Source organism: Apus apus, chromosome 10, assembly GCF_020740795.1.
Source record: "Apus apus isolate bApuApu2 chromosome 10, bApuApu2.pri.cur, whole genome shotgun sequence".
In the NCBI taxonomy this organism is placed as follows: domain Eukaryota; kingdom Metazoa; phylum Chordata; class Aves; order Apodiformes; family Apodidae; genus Apus; species Apus apus.
This window is the reverse complement of record NC_067291.1, coordinates 21,003,070-21,021,369: the sequence shown is the minus strand read 5'-3', so window position 1 is coordinate 21,021,369 and position 18,300 is coordinate 21,003,070. Positions and strand designations below refer to the sequence as shown.

At 55.7% G+C, this 18,300-nt stretch overlaps 1 protein-coding gene and 1 non-coding gene across 2 annotated transcripts in view; one reads left to right on the top strand and one right to left on the bottom strand.

The window, feature by feature from the left end:
• Positions 1-15,950, bottom strand: part of ADAMTS7 (ADAM metallopeptidase with thrombospondin type 1 motif 7) — a 35,840-nt gene extending 19,890 nt beyond the window's left edge. Inside the window, exons 1-12 of the mRNA XM_051628575.1 lie at positions 15,554-15,950; positions 14,088-14,259; positions 11,683-11,879; positions 10,444-10,527; positions 9,965-10,089; positions 8,809-8,958; positions 7,920-8,063; positions 4,087-4,231; positions 3,449-3,541; positions 2,707-2,852; positions 633-802; positions 276-409 (exon numbers count right to left, since the gene is read on the bottom strand). Coding sequence (XP_051484535.1) covers positions 276-409; positions 633-802; positions 2,707-2,852; positions 3,449-3,541; positions 4,087-4,231; positions 7,920-8,063; positions 8,809-8,958; positions 9,965-10,089; positions 10,444-10,527; positions 11,683-11,879; positions 14,088-14,259; positions 15,554-15,949 — 1,956 coding nt within the window. The 5' untranslated portion in view covers position 15,950. The remainder of the gene's footprint in view (positions 1-275; positions 410-632; positions 803-2,706; positions 2,853-3,448; positions 3,542-4,086; positions 4,232-7,919; positions 8,064-8,808; positions 8,959-9,964; positions 10,090-10,443; positions 10,528-11,682; positions 11,880-14,087; positions 14,260-15,553) is intronic.
• A 1,868-nt stretch (positions 15,951-17,818) lies between these two features.
• TRNAK-CUU (transfer RNA lysine (anticodon CUU)) lies at positions 17,819-17,891 on the top strand. The gene has a single exon. It is a non-coding gene; the product is annotated as a tRNA-Lys (tRNA).
• Positions 17,892-18,300: the final 409 nt, after the last annotated feature.

Genomic DNA, 18,300 nt, shown 5'->3' with positions numbered 1-18,300 from the left:
CAGCCTGGGCCAGGGCCTGACAGCCCTTTGGGAGAAGAAATTGTTCCTGACATCCAGGAACTATTTCCTTGAAATATCCTTGTATTCTGTTTCCTTGAAATATGTCCTTACCACGTATCTCAAGGAGCTCAGGAAAGCCTTCTGAGTGCTGAACCACAAAATGAGTAAGCTCAGCCCGCTGGTGCACGCAGGAGGGGACAATGGTCACCTCCTCAGGGATCTGCTGGCATTTCCCTGGGCACAGGGGTCCTTGGGCTCCCTCCCCACGGGCCCACCTTGCAGATGCCATTGATGCACATGTCACGACTGGCGTTCATCTCGTAGCAGGGCGTCCCGTCGATGACCGCGTCCCGCAGCTTCTCCGCAAAGTACTCGCGCTCCGGCCGGCAGTGCAGCTCGCAGGGGTTAACTGGGGAACCCAACAGGCAGAAACTAAACCTGAGCAGCTGGAGGCCACGTAGCCATCTCCGAAAATATTAACTAACCCTGCAAGCCCAGTCATAATTTAAAATACGGCGATAAACACGCTGCGAGGCAAATCCCACAGAGGCGGAGAGCACAGCCAGGCCTGTGCTCGGGATCGGCACCGGGGCTGCTGGCAGAACCCGCAGCGGGCTTTGCCCTCGACTCACTGTTGTTGGGCACTGGTGTCCACCTGTAGAGCTTCCCTTTGTAGAGCATGGGGTTGAACTGGCTGCACTGGACCTGGCGGAAGGAGGGCTTGTCGGGGGGACACGGCCTGACGTTGCAAATCCGGAACCGCTTCCGCTCCCCCAGGCAGTACCTGCCGCCGTACTTGGGCCTGTCCGTGGGAGGGAAAAGGGACTGAGAATCACAGAAGGGCCTGGGTTGGAAGGGACCTTAAAAATCATGCAGTCCAGTCTCCCTGCAAGGGACACCTCCCACCAGCCCAGGCTGCTCCAAGCCCCATCCAACCTGCCCTTCAGCACTTCCAGGGATGGGGCAGCCACAGCTTCTCTGGGCAACCTGGGCCAGGGTTTCTGCACATTCATAATGAAAAAATTCTTATACCTAATCTGAATCTCTCCTCTTTCAGTTTGAAACTATCCCCTGTCCTATCAAAGACTTACTTCACACAAGAGGAAACTCCTTTTTTACTCATGGCTAATTTTGTGCCTGCTGCTAAGGTTTGATCCTGTGAGGTTGGGTCAAGGCTGAGTCTACCTGGAGTCACTGGGGAGCTCTCCCAGTTAAAACCCACACACATGGCTCTGCTGCACTGTTGTGTAAAGAAGCTGGCTATGAACCCACCATACCCCCCAGAAGGTTCCCCACTTCACAGAGCAAGCTTCTGAAATGTGTGGAAACCGTGGCCCATGTCCCTCTCCCCCAGGTTCCTCCTGGACCAGCTCCCTGCTGCCGTGGTGAAACATCTCCCTCCCCTCCCAGGTGCCGTGGCTGACAAGTGCCAGTGCTTCCACCAGCCCGACGAGCCAGGTGCTTGTTCTGTGGCTGCTCCAGAGAAGCTGCTCTCCATCCCACCTGAGATCTGCTTCCAACTGCTCCTCTACTGCCCAAATGAACGGCCAAGCTGCTGCTGGACTTTTTAAAGTAAGAAAGACTTTAAAAGCAAGAATAATTATTTCTCAGATGCCAACAAACAGGCTCTCAGAACACGGCCACCACCTCAGGATGCTTGCCTTGTCCCTTGGACATGGCACTCTCCACAGCCCACTTTTCCCCTGGATCAATTACATCTGGGCACACTTAGCTGAAGAGAATAAAGTTAATTCTTATTTTTGGGTTGTATTTACATACCCTGCCCTGAGGAAATGCCTGCGGGAGGAGGACTGCCCAGCACTCACACTTGTTCACTCCATCCAAAAGGCAAAGCTGAAGATTTACCTTTGGTGGCCAAAGCAAACAACTGCCTGGGGAAGTTCTGCTGCTTTTCCCGTGTTTGCTCTCCTGCCCGCCCGCAGCTGTGTTTAACACACTCCATAAACTACAACTGCACTTCTGCCACAGAACTCATGTCAAACACAAACCCAGCTCTTGACCTGGGACCCAGATTACACAGCTGGAGCAGCTCTGCTCTGGAGACAGGCTGGGAGAGTTGGGGTTGTTCAGCCTGGAGAAGAGAAGGCTCCAGGGAGACCTTAGAGCTCCTTCCAGTGCCTGAAGGGGCTCCAGGAAAGCTGGGGAGGGACTTGGGACAAGGGCAGGGAGGGATGGGATGAAGTGAAACAGTTTCAAGCTGGAAGAGGGGAGATTGAAATGAGATCTGAGGGAGAAATTCTGTGCTCTGAGGGTGGGGAGAGCCTGGCCCAGGTTGCCCAGGGAAGCTGTGGCTGCCCCATCCCTGGCAGTGTTGAAGGGCAGGTTGGATGGGGCTTGGAGCAGCCTGGGCTGCTGGGAGGTGTCCCTGCCCATGGTAGGGGTTCAGACTGGATGGTCATTAAGGTCTCTTCTCACCCAGACCAGTCTGGGATTCTATAAACTTGGCCCCTTCAGAGGCTCCCACTGCCCACCCAGCTGGATCCCCCCATGAAATGGATCCTGAGGGTTCCAAAGCCCATTACTGGGATGGAGAACTGCCTGACGGCCCGGTCCTGCTGCGTGGCACGGACAGGGGCAGGGCCCCACTGCCCAGGTGATGGCCCCCAGCTTTTTTGAGGCAATAAAGCCTTGGGTTCCTCTCCCCAGGGGGTCCAGGCAGGCCGTGGGGGGCAAGGACTGGCTTACGTGGGGCTGCTGCAGTGCCGCTCAGCGCTCTGCACGCCCGCCCCGCAGGTCCGCGAGCAGCCAGCCCAGGAGCTCCAGGAGGCCCAGCCGCCGTCGATGGCCTGCGGCCGGTAGCCCACGGGCACGCACTCGCCGTTGAAGCACCACTGCAGAGGGACAGGCCAGGAGGGGAGAAAACAAGGTTTCAAGATGCAGTAACTGGTGTCGAGTCAGAGCGCCCGACCGCGGGGAGCACGGAGGCACTCGCGTCGCTCCCCCTGCTCCCCGAAAATCCACGCCGTGCTGGCAGGGAGGTGCCTGGGTCTGCACCTCCAAGCGTGGGACAGGCTGAGATGGTGGGCTGCTTGAGGATTTGCAGGAGGCAACAGACCCAAACCTTCACTGGGACCCCCTCAGTAAGGGGACCCGTAGCCCAACCTCAGCCCAGGGGGAAGAGCCAGCAGGACAAAGGCACAGCAGGGGTTTTTGCAGGGAGCAGCAAAGCCCGGGGTCATCCCTGGTGCTCTGGGGCCAGGGGAGGGGACACTAAGCCTAGAGAAGGCAGACTTCTACAGACATTTGTAGAATGGTAGATTTATGCTACCCTGAGCAGGAAAACCCTGTTCTGGTACATCACCCATGCAAGGGTGACTGGGGCTGGCCCCAGAGGGCCGGTCCTTCTGCCCCACACACCCTGCGTGGTGCTCCCTGGGCCCCCCAAGCCCCCGTCCCTGCAGCCCAGGGGGGCACTGCTCCCCATCACCTTGTTCTCCCCGCACGCCGTGCCGTCCACCGCAGCGTCCAGCTTGGAGTGGCACGTGTTCCCCACCGTGCACCACAGCGTGCTGCAGACGCTCTGCGGAAAGGAGAGTTGGGGTGTTCAGCCTGGAGAAGAGAAGGCTCCCAGGAGAACTTAGAGCACCTCCCAGTACTTAAAGGGGGCCTACAGGAAAGCTGGGGAGGGGCTTTTCATCAGAGAAGATAGGGATAGAACAAGGGGTGATGGTTTTAAACTGCGAGAGGGGGGATTTAGGTTAGATATTAGGAAGAAATTCTCCACTCTAAGGGTGGTGAGGAACTGGAATGGGTTGCCCAGGGAGGTTGTTGATGCCCCATTCCTGGAGGTTTTTAAGGACAGGTTGGATGAGGTTTTGTGCAACCTGGTCTAGCAGTTCCCTGCTCATGGCAGGTGGTTGGAACTGATCTTTAAGGTCCCTTCCAACCTTAATGATTCTATGATTCTAAAACACGGTTCCACAGGGCACAGTTACTGCACCGACCAACCCATGGGCACAAGTCCAACTTGGAGGGAGAGGATCACCCCAGGCAAAGCCCCCTGACCCCTGAGAGCCCCTCGGGGCTGCATGAGCCCACATGAGGTCAGGGAGGACCCCGACTTACATCCATGTCATCGCAGAAGGTGGAGTAGGGGCCGTACTGCAGCCGACACTGGTGGCTCACGTCGTAAAGGACGCCCGGGGGCACCAAGGGATAGTCCAGCACCTCCCGGGCTGGGGGGTCATCCAGGCACAGCCCCCAGCCCCGGCTGAAAGAGAGAGGGCAGAGTGGTGTCAGCCCAGCCCGGCACAGCCACACAACCCTCCCGCAGCTGCTGGCTGAGGAACTGAACGGCTCATTAGTGTTCCACCATGATGAGGAGCAATTAGCATTTCTAGCTGGTACAGCCCTGGGTCTCCAACCAACCCTGCAGCCACTCCAGCATGTGGATGAGCATATGTGGGTACCCTGCTTTTCAGGGGGTATCTGCTACCAGAGCAATTACCCTCACAGCCCCCACCATGGCAGGTTATGGGGCAGGCCAAGGGGAAAAGGCTTCTCCATGGGGCTGCCGGGCCAGTGCCCTGCACACTCCCCCTTTCCTCCCTGAGACGTCCCTGTTCCCCTGATGGAAATCCAGAAACACCATTTTCCCTAGGAATAATGCCCAGGATTTCCATGGTGTGAGCAGGTCCTCAGCTCAGCCCTCAGCCTGGACTACAACACTTCACAAGCTCAGAAGAAATTGTCACTGGTTCAGCTTTCAGTGTTGATTTAAACAAACTCGTTCCCAGCAAGGCAAAAATCTCTGGCGGGGGTTTCTCAGCAGATTAGATTACTTCGGGTTGTTGTGATTTGGAACAGGGCTAAATTCACTTGAAACAAGATTCCTTCTTAGCCCAAAGCAGCAACATGGAAACAAGGGCCAGGAGCAGGGAACTGCTCCTGCTCTGGGGTGCTGGCAGTGCCACGGCACGATGCCCTGCAGCACCAGCACTCCTTCCTCCCTGTCCCATCCCACCCCATGGGTGGGTCTGTGCCAGACACATGCAAACAGCTCGTTGGGCTGGAGACAGCCCTTTAAAATACCTTATCTATGTATTTTTATAAGCAGTTTTCCTATTGGAAAGTCAGCAAACACGTTGCATTCCGTAACCCAGGGGCTTGAAAGTCTCTGTCCCCAAGTCCTGGGGCAGTTGGATGCAGAACCATGGCACAGCCTGTTTCAGGCACACAGAGATCACTGCACTGCACCTCCAGAGGGATTTGCTTTACCTCCTGCTGGAAAACATTTTCAAAGAGTCATTTAATTTAAAAATTTGAAAGAATTACATCTTTTCTGGTGGAATTCCAGGTTTAAGCATTGGGCTCCTGCACGAGCTACATGCACAATCCTGGTGCCCCTCTGGGATGAATTCACCAATTCAGGAACCAGCACACAGGGCTCCACATGTCACCCCAAAACTGTCCCCAGCCCCCCTTGCCCTGGGATCTGCTCAGTGCATTTTCTGTCTTGCCCCAGCTTATGGGACAGGTCTCTGTCCCACTACAGGGGATGATTGTAGGTTTGCTGTCAGCTTTCCAGGGCTATGTTCAAAATCTATTTCTTCATTAAGAATTTTACGATCATCCTACTTGTCTCTTGAATCGGTCAAAACATGTTACTGAGCCAGCAAAAATTGGCATGAGTTTCCCTCTGGCTTTGCAGGGATATGCAATAAACCACAATCTGCAGTAAAAATGCACAAGGGTCTGTGCTGCGCCTGCCTGTTTCAGGCCCTTTGCTAATGAGCTGGATGATGGAGTAGATGGTACGATGATTAAATCCCCATCTGTGAGCAGGCTGGGAGGATCTGCAGATTCACTTGAGAGCAGGATTAAAATTCCAAAAGCTCTTGGAGGACTGGAGGAAGGGTCCAAAAAGCCAGGATGGAATTCAATAAAAACAAAGGCAAGGATTGGAGCTTGGGAAGGATCAGCTGCACAAAAAGGGGCTCTGGCAGAACGGGCAGAGGAGAGATGAAGCAGGCAGGGCTGGGGGTCCCCAGGTTTTGGGAAGGTGGGATCAGCTGGAAGGAGCCCATGGAAGGAGGATGATGGAAGACCTCCAGCACTGTGCAAAGAGGCTGAAAAACTGGTGGTCTGATCTACAGAAAAGACTGAAGAGAGACAAGACAACCAGTGGAGATGGAGGGAGGCTGCTCCACACCATCACAGGCTCATGGTGCAGGCAGGGCATCCACAGGACACCAGATCCCAGTTCACAAGGACATTCTCCCAGCAGGGCTGGGAGAGAGCTCACATCACAGGGAGGGGTGGGGAGCAAAGAGCATCTTCTGACTCGTCTGAGGGACAGAGTGGAAAATCAGGGAATGCCAAAGAGGGCTGGTCCACGTTCCTCTGCCACAGGAGCATCACCACGCGCCCTGTGCTGGCCCTTCTCCTAAGCACAAATGAGGGATGCTCATTCCTTGGAGACACCACCAGCAGGGAGGGGACCTCTTCCATCACCCCTGGGTGTTCGAGCAGACCCTGACTCCCAGCCTTGCCGAGATGTTGTCCCAGGCCAGGCTGCACCCAGGACCTGACCCACAGCACTGGGCCCTGCTGCTGTCAATGACAGGAATCATTTTCAGATGCCTCAACACTGGGCAGTGTTTGCAAATTAGAAACCTTTGCAAAACAATCATCTACCTCGGTGCTTTTTTTTGTTGTTGTTGTTTTTTTTTCCCCCACCGCAAGGTCTGTTCCAGGCATATCCAGCAACCCCAGGTCAGCAGGGTCTCATTTTCTGGCTCACTCCTTCCTGTTCTCCTGCCAGCACCGTATTACAGCTCACTCATGTCTGTGCTGGCAACCGGTCTCTCCCTCGCTGGGGGGACGTCACGGCCAGGGAGGACGCCTGCTGGGCTCTGCTCTGCTCTTAAGGAAGAGCTGCCCCTTCTTGGGGGGAGCAAAGAGACCAAAACCACTCTGGAGAAGCCTCCAGCTGCTCTGTTTCTTTCCCATCACAGCTCATAGAAGCCCAAGGTCATCGCAAGCAGGAAATTCTCAATCAAAAAGCGAAGGTTAAAGCAGAGGGCCAAGAACGCTGCGCAGACCACAAAGTGCCTTTCCTCAGAAAGCAGAAATCAACACCAATTCCCCTGCACAGGGGCTGGGCCCCGTGTCCCAGGCTGGGATGCAGAGCTGGGATCCCAGCCCCAGCAGCCTCCCCACCACAGGATGGCCAGACCTGGCCCAGCTCTCCCTGTCACCCCGTCTCGCTGATGCTCTCACTGGTACCAAACCTCCCCATAGCAAGGAAGGAAAACGTTTCTCCAGCACAAGCCTCTGGCTGACAAATGTGAATCTCTGGGCCGTGTTCCTAGGAACTTAATAATAACAGGCTGGATAATGAGCCATGGGGCGCTAAAAATAAACAAACGCAGGGAAGAATTTGGCTCGGTCTCATTTCCTCACGTGATGCCTCCTGCCCACAGGCAAACATCAGCTGCCCCGAGCAGAGCAACGAAGAAAACTGCACAGAGCCTCAAAGAAAACTGCACAGAGCCTCAAGGAAAGCTACTCTGGCTTTATTTGCTGAAGCCACAAGCTCAGTGCCACCACCCAAACTCTTGTGCTGCTTTTGTGTTCAATCCCCTGATGATCTGCTCCATAACCTTCCCCAGCACCGAGGTCATGCTGGCAGGCCTGTAAGTCCCTGGATCCTTCTGGCCCTTCCTGCAGGTTGGTGTGACGTTTGCTAACCTCCAGTCAACCGAGACCTCCCCAGTTAGCCAGGACTGCTGGTAAATGATGGAAAGTGGCTTGGTGAGGACTTCCACCAGCTCCCTCAGCACCCTTGGGCGGATCCCATCCAGCCCAAATCATCTGGGTCTATTCCTTGCTGTGGACCCAAGCCCTGAGCCACCCCAGCACCCGCCAGTGAGGAAGAAGAGGAAGGAAGGACTTACTCGAGGAATCGTGTGATGTACTCCCGGCTGCAGCGGGACCAGGTGAGTGGGGACGTGTCATACAGGAGCTGTGGAGACATGATGAAAGGTCTTTTCCCAACTGGCTCACAGTCATTGCTGCTTCCATCATGCTGAATCCCAAAACTGTGTAAGAGCACAGTCCCACAAAGGAGAGGTGAGCCGCACGCCGCCACAACCGCGCAGCCGCTCTGCAGCTCAACGCCGCGCCGGGCACCACCATCCCAGCTCCACCACCATCCCAGCTTCACCATCCCAGCTCCACCATCCCAGCTCCACCACCACCATCCCGGCTCCACATGCATTCATGGGGGGGGTCTGGCCATGGGGACACTCAGTGGCATTAGGGGCACTGCCCCTAACTTTGTCCTGTGCTTTTATTTTGGGTTTCTGGCTGAAAACTCAGCCGAGAAAAACACAGTGAGAGTTCTGAACAAGATCAAGTTAATCAAACTTACTGGGTATGTGTTTTTACTGTACAAGGACACCTGCTATCAACTAGGATGCTCAAGGGATCTTGTCAAAATTTAACTGGACTTAGGGCAAGCAAAATTCTGCTGCTGATTCTATACATGGAAGTTATGTTAAAACTTCTTAACGGACAACCCTCTTCTCCAAAACCTTCAGCATCAGCAACACAGGATAACACACACACCATTTGTCCAGGTTGCCTTGGATGGGATTTCCATTAAACCTGGGGCAACCTCTGAAATAAAATTCCCAGGGTAAGTTCTCGTGGGTGCAGAGGAAGGTCTGCACCAGCGAGGAGCTGCTTGGCAATCTCCTCCCCACTCCCACCCCGTGCATTCTCAAGCCCTGACTGAGCAGCGCAGAGGAGAGAGGTCAGAGGAGAGGAGGAAGGTAGTTGTACCTGTGTCCCAGCTCGTGGGCCACGGTGAAGGCCAAGGGCAGTCCTGTGTCTTCATTGATGTTGCAGCTCCTGTGGGGCTGGCACATCCCCGCCACGTGGGACAGCCCCAGGGTCTCGCAGGGCCTGTTCATGGCTGCGCAGATGTCCTTCCTTGGGAGGCAGAGACAAGGGACACACAGACACAGAGCAAAGAGGGGGTGTGAAAGCAGCAGGGCCCAACGGGGGGCACAGGAAGGAGCACGGGATGCATCCCAGAGGAAGACACAGAGACACTGGCCAAACAGAAGCGAGAATGGAGACATCCAACTTCGTTCCGCAACGGAAAGATTTATGACCTTTCCTTCCCCCTTTACTCTCCCGGTATCCCCGGATTATTATTAAGCCTGATTAATGGGAGCTGCCAGCCAGCCTGGCTACGTTTATTCCATTGTATAAATAAAGCTGATGCTGGGAATAATTAAGCAATTACTACGTTGCTTGGGGAAGTACATCCCAGGGGTGCTGTGGTCCAGGGCAGAGGAGCTCCAGCCGCCCAGGAAGAACAACTTCATTGAAGTACATGGCCTTAAGTGCCTTATTCCTGCTACAAAGCAAACTTCCTTAAGAAGATAAAACTGTTGTGGGCTGTGAATCATCACACAAACCACCACGATGCTGCCAACAGCCAAGCTGCTGCAGCCTGAAACCATCAAACTGTGTTTTTACTGCAAGGTATATAAACTTGGCCAGAGGCATGAATTCCTGTGAGCTTCATGGGAGGTCAGGGGCCTTCTAGAGGCTCCTCTGCCAATCCCAGCATTAGTCTCCAAGGGAAAAAGGAGAGTTAATCCCTGTGTGCATCTCCTGGGAGGATCCCGCCATTCTGGGGCTTGGCAAGAGGGCCATGGTGAAAACCTGGTTGGGAAACCTCAACTGCTTGTCAGCTGGGAGCTGTCTCCAAGTTCAAACCTGAGGTTTGAGACCAGTTGCAGCCCTCAAGACCAGGTTATCTTCAGATTTCATGTTACATATCTTACGTGTACATGCTCAGGCAGGGCTCAGGCACTGAGAGTGAGATTCAACAGCTCCCACTGAGATGTGCCTCTGGATGCCCCCAGAGGAGTTTCTAGCTGCCAGCCCAGCATCTCCAGCATAAACCAGCAGATGGGCACCATACCTTGTGAGCAGGACTGCGACGTCGTGGTGCAGGGGATGGGAATCTCCTTTGACATTGATGCTCTTCTGCCACTTACAAAAGCTTTTCAGGGTGTTGTCTGCATGGTGGGAGATTTTCAGATCCTCCTGCCAACATAATAACAAGCCTGCTGACATACTGCTGTGGGACTGGCTTGGCTTTTAGGATGCAGTGGGGAGGGATCAGAGTGAAATGGGGAGTAACTTCCACCCAGATGGAATGGCTCCATATACATAGTTGTGGGCTGGGTGGGAATACAGCCCTTTGCTGCTTTCTTTTCATCTGTGATTCAACCAAAACATTAAATCATCTGGTACTGGGAGTTAGGAAACACTGGGGGAAAGTGTCCCGTCCTGGCTGCTGGTGCAGCTGTGGCTGGGGACCCGACTGGGAGGTGCCAGGCTCCCCAGAGCCAGCACTGTGTCCAGAACACAGAGTGAGGTCACCCTGCTCCCTTTTACCTCTTCGTCCTCCAGCAGGATGAGGCGCACGATGGCGATGTTGATGGGGTTCCCGATGCTGGCGTGGTGGAACAGCCCGGCCACCTGCAACAGGGCAAAGACTGAGAGCCTGAAGGACCCTGCCCTGGGACACTGCTGCTGGGGAGCACCTCTGCAGGGCCAGCTCCAGGGGAAGCTACCGAAGGTTGTTGACAACATCTCAGGGGATTCCCCAGAAGGAAAGACAAGCCCAGATGCAGCCCTGGGGTGTGATGATACCCATTTACAATAGATCCAACCTGCTAGGGCAGCAAAGCTCAACCAGAAACACCCAGGGGAACACCTCTGCTTGCACTCCCAACAGACGTGTTTAACATCTCAAAGGAAGCCTGTGCTCTCTGGGTGCCTTCACCAAGCCCCAGAAACCCAGGGGTGTTATCCTTAGGTCCTCTGCCCAATTCCACCCTCTTTTGTGGCCATCAACCAAAGCCCTCTTTGGAAATGCAAATATGTGCTACAAGAGTGAACAGCCTAAGCCAACTCACACTGATTTATCTGCTTGTTTTGTGGCACCAGCAACCCCATCCCAATTCCCAGGGGAGACCACCACCATCTGGTGCTCCTTCCCATCATTGTCCTAAAGGGCACCTTCCCTGGAAAGCCAGTCCTGCCTCTCCTGCAAGCCAGGCTAGTGCTGGCACTGGCTCCCATGGCAGCTCCTCCCTTGGCGGGCACAGCCAGCCCCGGGCTCCAGGGAGCCTGAGCCAAAGCTCCCAGGTCTCTGCAGGTCTCTCCTCCTGCGTGGAGGTTTCCTTATCACGCAGAGGGTGGTGGGTGGCCCAAGTGCAGGCTTCGGGGTGGTTTCAGTTTCAACTGTGCCCCAAGTTGCCTGCCTGGGGAACGCAGCACCCACCACCTCCCTTCCTTGGAACAGGGGTGCAGGAGGAGCAGCCCTGCTCTTGGGGCATCTCCCTGGGAGGCCACGTTATCCACCCCCATGGTGAAAAGGAGAAGGGAACAGTCCATGGGGAAGGTGGAACCACTACAGGCTGAGCTGCTGCTGCCTGTACAGAGATTTTCGCCACGGGCTTGTTGACACAAACCCTTGTAGACACATCCTGTGGTGGATGGAGCACGGAGCAATGCAGAAAAGCCAACGAGCTGGTGGGAACAGCCTGTCTCATGAAAGGTTTGCTGAGGTCCCACCAGGAGTGAGTCCTGGCAGCCAGTGGCTGTGCAGTTGAGGGGACCAGGACTCACCATGTTCATCACAGTCAGCACGTACTTCTCGATGTTCTGGCTCCCATGGTACTCTATCATCTTGGTGTCTGCCACCACCAGTGTCTCCACCCACTTCTCCTTGCTGATGGAGCGCTGCTTTCTTCTTCTCTTCCAGTGCTGCTTCTGCTCCCACCTTTCCCTCTGCTTCTCAGACCTCTCCAGGCTTTCCTGAGATTCTGAGGGAGTAATGGGGGGAAAAGAGACTTTTGTGGTTTTTTTCTTTTGTAAAATGTCTGCAACTTTGGTAAAATGTCATCAAGGCCTTTTTTTTTTTTTTAAACTTCAAATAAAGAACCTTTTAGTGTTGAGAAGGAGGCTCCACACAGACCCATAACCTACATGCATTTTGCTGTGCTGTGTGTTCCAAAAAATCACTGGGGGTGAAGACTCTGACCTCAGCCTCTTGCTCAGCAGCATGATAGAAAAAAAAAAATCATAAAATAAAGCGTTTGAAGGAACTTCTTTGACTGGAACAGGTTTGGAAGATTCCACAAGAAACACAGAGCCTCCCAGGGCTGAGCACTCAGGGGTTGCATTGACACACAAATTTATAGGCAACCCTGCAGAGATGCCTGAGCATGCACCACCCAGAAACAGCCCCAGCAGCTCAACACTTGGGGTTATCATCACAGATCTGTGCTTGGCAGGGAGAGAGAGCTCCCCAGCACCAGGAACTCTGTGCCTACAAAGCTGGACCCACGTCTTGAGCCAAATCCCAAAGATCATCAATGTCCTGGGCAAGACCCAGACATTGCAGGACCACACATTTCCTTGGCCATGTGGAGAGTGGACTCTGCTCCTTCCCGGGGGAGAAACAACAGGAACATTCATGGGGCTGAGGAGGGCCAGGAGGTGGAGGAGAGCTCAGATGCTCCTCAGGCACACCAGCAACTGGGAATTCTCATGTGGAGACTTTTCCTGTGACGCTGCTCCAAGATCAAGGTCAGGGTCAGCCCCACAGTGGGTAAAGGCTTTACAAACCCCATCCCACGCAGTGGGAATTGCTTTTGGGACCAGTTTCTGAGGGCTCAGCCCTACTCCATTAACAATGGAACTTTACATGTTATGGACTACACTGTTTGCTAGCTGTGAAAGAGGGTTTTATCCCCCAGCCCGAAAAATCCCAAGTATCTGGATAACGTGATGAATTGCTAATACCACTGTGACAGTTTAATCACAACAGCTTCCTTGGAGCTCTCTCCCATTGTGTCCTTTGCTGCTCAGCTTCCAGCCGGGATGCTGCAGAGGGGATGGGTGCAGAGGGCTCCTGGGATCCCAGGAAGGGCTCGTGTGGCATTTTCCCTTTGGATCCCTCTCAAAGACTTGCCCAGCTGTACACACAGGCTGCTGTGTGTATTGACAGAAGCTAACTAACACCTAACAGCCTAACACCATCTGCCTGGGTGGTGTTTGGCAACGAAAACGGGCAATAAATCAGTACAAAATGAAAGGCTGCAGTAATTAAAAGCCCAAAGACTTTTGGTTGCCTCTCAGGGCACACACATCACACCCTTTGTCAGCCCAGGCTGCAGCAGGGATCCAGAGGCATCACACACAGGCCCTATTACACCCAGCTAAATTAATTTACAATGAACAGACTTCAGAGTCTAGAAGGAGCCCTTACGATTATGACCATAGATTAAATAATTAATTTAGATTAACAGAAGAATGCCTGAAGATAACCTGATTGTAGAAAAAGTAACCTGGCTCCTAAAGCAGGGAGCTCTAGGAAACATGCAAACCAAAATGCACTGCCTGGAAGACACAGCAGACAAGGAGAAAAGTGCCCATGAGCTGCTGGGGATGCGTTGAATTCCTCATTACTTGGAATCTTGGGTTTGGGAGTTTATCCAACCCATCTACTCCAGGCAGAGCAGAAGGAACCAGCATGCACACTGTGCCCTGCAGCAGAGAGACTCCCAAAGTCCAGTGCCCTGGCAGGTCAGAAACTGATGTTTGCAAGGAAGTGAAAATAGACAGTCTCCAAATCAAGGGATGCTTGCAACAGGGCCAGGAGGAAAAGATGAGGGGGAGAGGCCTGAGGTTCAGCACACACCGAGTCATGTGAGAAACATAAGCAAATACAGAAAAATTGGCAGGAGAAAAAAACAACTACCCTGTGCTCTGCGGTGTCTCCTGTGACTTGGGGGCTGCACTATTAGTGCCACAAACCCACAGCCAGGTGCTCAGCGAGCCAGCTCTCCTGACGTGCAAGTTGAACAAGCCTTCCCATATCATAAACCCCTAAGGGAATGGTTGCATGGGCACCCTTCTGCCCTGTGTTTCAAACTTACTGCAAAAGGACTCACTTCACTTACTTAAAGATACCAACCCCAGGATGAGCTGCTGGCTCATCCCAAAACACAGGAGAAAGGGGACCATACCTTGCACACCACAGGTCTCCAGTGGAGCAGGTGGCCTCGTGCCCTGCTCTGCCCCGTGCTCGGGTGCCTGTCGCTTGTATATCCTGTGGGGCTGGGCTGCTCCCTCCTCCCAGGAGCTGGGGGACACTGGCTCGATGAAATAGTCCTCGTCCATCAGCTGGAACACGCCTTTCTGGCAGGGAGAGACAAAGCTGTCACTGTGCAGCCACCTGCATCTAGCACAGACTCACACTGAAGGGCCCGGGAACAGGAGAGGGTTTGCAATACTCTCTGGGACTAAAGAAGTGTTCTCTAAAAGAACTGGTTTTATAGGTATTTTGAGCTCTAAACTCCCAGACAGAGGAGAACATGCCAGCATGATCACTAAGGAAAAAGAGACGCCATCACAAAGTGCAGATGGGGTTGAAGCCAATGGGTGTCTGACAGCAAAGAGCTTCTGTCCTGCTGAAGCACCATCGTTGTGAAGCACCAGCTTCCAGACTTCCCGTGGTCAGACCAGGAAACCTCCACGGAAGGGCAACCTGCAGCAACACTTGATCACAGCAGGAACTCCAACCAAGGGAAGTCAGCCCCAGGCCCAGGGGCACGGCCCCTCCACGAAACAACAGGAGGATATGTTGTTGCTATCGCCCCTTCAGCAGGAAACGACACCCTGAAACCTTCTTTGGCTAATTAGACCATTCACAGAAAAATGAATCAAAAGCTCGTGGGTTCCTCTCAGGTCCATCAGCCTATTTTTTATCCAAACAATGGGCCTGGCTATTTTCTGCAGCCTTTGAGAACAGGGGTCTGAGCATCACGGGAGCTACCCAATTGTACAGTAACACAGCTCTGCAGACCCCCAAGAGGTTTTCAACCCCTGTGGGGACCTCGGACCTGGGTGAGCCGGACACCAACTGATGAGACATGGACATTGATGCTGAAGTCATGAATTGGCTTTTCCAAGCACAAACACAAGAGTCTTATTTGTGAAAGCGACTTTGGTTTTCAGCAAAATTTACACTCTCACAGGTTGCTGCCGCCTTTGAAAATACCTGCAGTGGGATAAGGCTGGGGAGGGGTTCCCAAAATGTAACATTTCACTGTACATGAGTTGTGGTACAGTCACTGCATGTGCTGCAGAGTTAGTTATTGTCATCAACACCTCTGGGTTTTGAGCACCTTGTTCTCAGATGTTTCTCATAACCCTGTGTTTATGTATTAGAAGGCAGAGGCGACATGAAAATTGCTCTCTTTGGGAATTTGGACATAAACAAGTAAACACAGTCCCGGAGAGTTCCCAAACCACTGGAATCCATGGGAAATTTACGGTCAGCTCATCCATGGCTGCATCAAACCTACGGGATGAGACCCTGACTCTGCTGCCGCCGGGAGGAGTTTTCCTCTTGCTTTCAGCAGAAAACCAGGATCTCACACAGCTCCTGCCACCTCCTGAAGGTCTGAAGGCTGAAGGTCTCCATACTCACCAGGCCATCACAGGTGCTGAGCGCAGCCAGGCCCCCCGGCAGCGCCCGGCTCCGGACCTCCCCCAGCATGTGGCAGGAATTGTGGGTGAGGGGCTGGATCTTGGCACTGGAGATGCCCCCGAACCGCCTCTCGCTGACGAACCCGGGCGCCAGGAGGTTGGTGTTGAGGCTCAGGTTGAATTTCAGGGGTTCTCCTTTGTAGCGCAGCTCATAGAAGGCGAGAGACTTGCTCCTGGGGGAAGGCGACCTGCGGTGAAGGGCCCGGTGGGACAAGTCGTAGGACAGGAAGGATCCCCTCTCGTCCACCTTGATGGGATGAACGATGTCGCTGCTGGAGTGCAGGGGAGCAGGCTCTGGGAAGAGAGGGTTCAGTGCAACGTTGGCTTTAGGGTTCATCACCTTCCCTCTCCCACACCTTCAGCTGGATGCTGAGCAGCCCGGCGGGGTCAGGTACCCAAATACCAGTTGGATTTGGTAACCGGTGCCCACTGCCCTGGAAGGGAGCAGGGAAAGGCAGGAACCCACGGCTGGCCCCACACTGCCCCTCCTGCCCACGGGGGTCGGGATTTTCCCTGGGAGAGGATCAGGGGCAGGGTTAGGCTGGGGAGGGACAGAGGTGGGTAAGGGGGGGCCGTGCAGCTCCAGGGCCCGGCTCCAGCTTGGACCGGTCCCGGTTTCCACACACACGTTCCCGCTGCTTAATTACAGATGCCAGGAAAAGCAAAGCAAAACAAAACAAAACAAAAATCCCCATCCCAAATCCCAGTTTCAAAACGGTGTTTGGGAGCCGTCTCAGGGGGGCAAAGCACCCCCCGGGCTCCGAGCGCTCCGGACCTTTCCCAGCCGGGGGGAGGTCGGAGGAGCCGGAGTGAGCCAGGAAGGAATCGGGGGGGACCGGGGAGCGCCGCGGGGTAACCGGGGAACAACTGAGAGCCCGGCCCTGCCCGGCCCGCTGCAGCTGCGGAGCCAGCCCGGCGCGGGGCTGCAGCGGCGGGGAAATCCCCGCCTGCGTCCCCGCACCCCGCGGACATCCCCGCACCCCGAGAACATCTCCGCATCCCGAGGACATCGCTGCGGACATCCGCGCACGCCGCGGACATCCCCGCACCCCGAGGACATCATCCCTCGCACTCCAAGGACATCGCTGCGGACATCCCCGCACTCCGCGGACATCCCCACCTCCATCCCCCCCACGCCGCGGACATCCCCGCATCCCGAGGACATCATCCCCCGCACCCCGCGGACATCCCCGCACCCCGAGGACATCATCCCCCGCACTCCAAGGACATCGCTGCGGACATCCCCGCACGCCGCGGACATCCCCACCTCCATCCCCCGCACTCCGCGGACATCCCCGCATCCATCCCCGCACTCCAAGGACATCCCCGCATCCATCCCCGCACCCCGCGGACATCCCCGCACCCCGCGGACATCCCCGCATCCACTCCCGCACTCCGCGGACATCCCCGCCCGCACCCCCGCACCCCGCGCGCCCTCCCCGCGCCTCCCGCACCCCTCCGCGCTCCCCTCCGCGGACCTGTCGGCGCGGTCCCTCCGCCCGCCTGCGATCCCGCGGCCAGCGCCAGCGCGGCGGCGAGGCGCAGCAGGCCGGCCGGGGCCGGGGCCGGGGCCGGGGCCGGCATGGTGCGGGCAGCGGGCGGCTGAGCGCGGGCCGTGCCGGCGGGGCGGGCGGGGCTCCGCGGCCGCGGAGGGCGAGGCAGGGCCGGGCCGGGCAGCGCGCGTTGCCCGCCCCGCCGCGGCCCGAGGCCGCCCCCTGGCGGACGCTGTCAGCAACTGCTGCGCTGCCCTCCGGCCCCGCCGCGGGGCTGCGCGGATTTCGGGGGAAAAAAACGGGAAATGGAGCTTCGCTGAGGCGGGCACGGGAAGCGGGGCTGAGGGTTCCCCGTGCTGCGTCTTTTTAAATGTCCTTCTCAGGGTGGAATGAGCGGGAAGTACGAATCTCGCCTCCCAGGCGGGCGGAGGCAGCGGGATAGATGGGGACAGACCAGCAGGCTGGTAGGAAAGGAGAAGCCCGCAGCACGGCGGGCAAGGGGCCGCTCACGGGCCTGGCAATTCTCCCGCTTTCCTAGACGGCCGCGCCTGCTGCAGCTCCGCGTCCGCCGGCCCCGGGGGAGGGTTAATGCTGATGAAGTGATGCGGTGAAACACGCAAAGGCGGCGCGGGCGCCCCCGGGCGGCCTGGGCGAGCAGCGCGCGGGACGCGGGGCCGTGCCGAGTACAGCGGAGCCAAACTGCTTTGCAAGGAGCCCGGCTAGCTCAGTCGGTAGAGCATGGGACTCTTAATCCCAGGGTCGTGGGTTCGAGCCCCACGTTGGGCGATCCAACTTTTGCGCCTCCGCGTATTTTCTGTCTTGCTTCGTCTCACCTTTTTTTTTAAAAATTTATTTTTTTTTAAATTTATTTTTTTATTTCCCCTCCCAGCCGCACTCCTCACGGCGCTTGCAACCGGCAATCGACAACCAAACCGAGCCGCTGGGGGAGCGGGGAGGTTGCTCAGCCTGCAGAAAAGGAGGCGAGAGGAGATCCTTGTTGGAGCCAGGGGGGATCGGTCTCTTGTCCCAGGGAACAAGTGACAGGACCAGAGGAAACGGCCCCAGGTTGCCCGGGGGAGGTTGAGATTGGATATCAGGAACAACTTCTTCCCGGGAAGGGTCGCCAGGCTCCAGGGGGGGGAGTCCCCATCACGGAGGGGTTCCCAAGCCCTGGAGATGGTGCTGAGGGACGCGG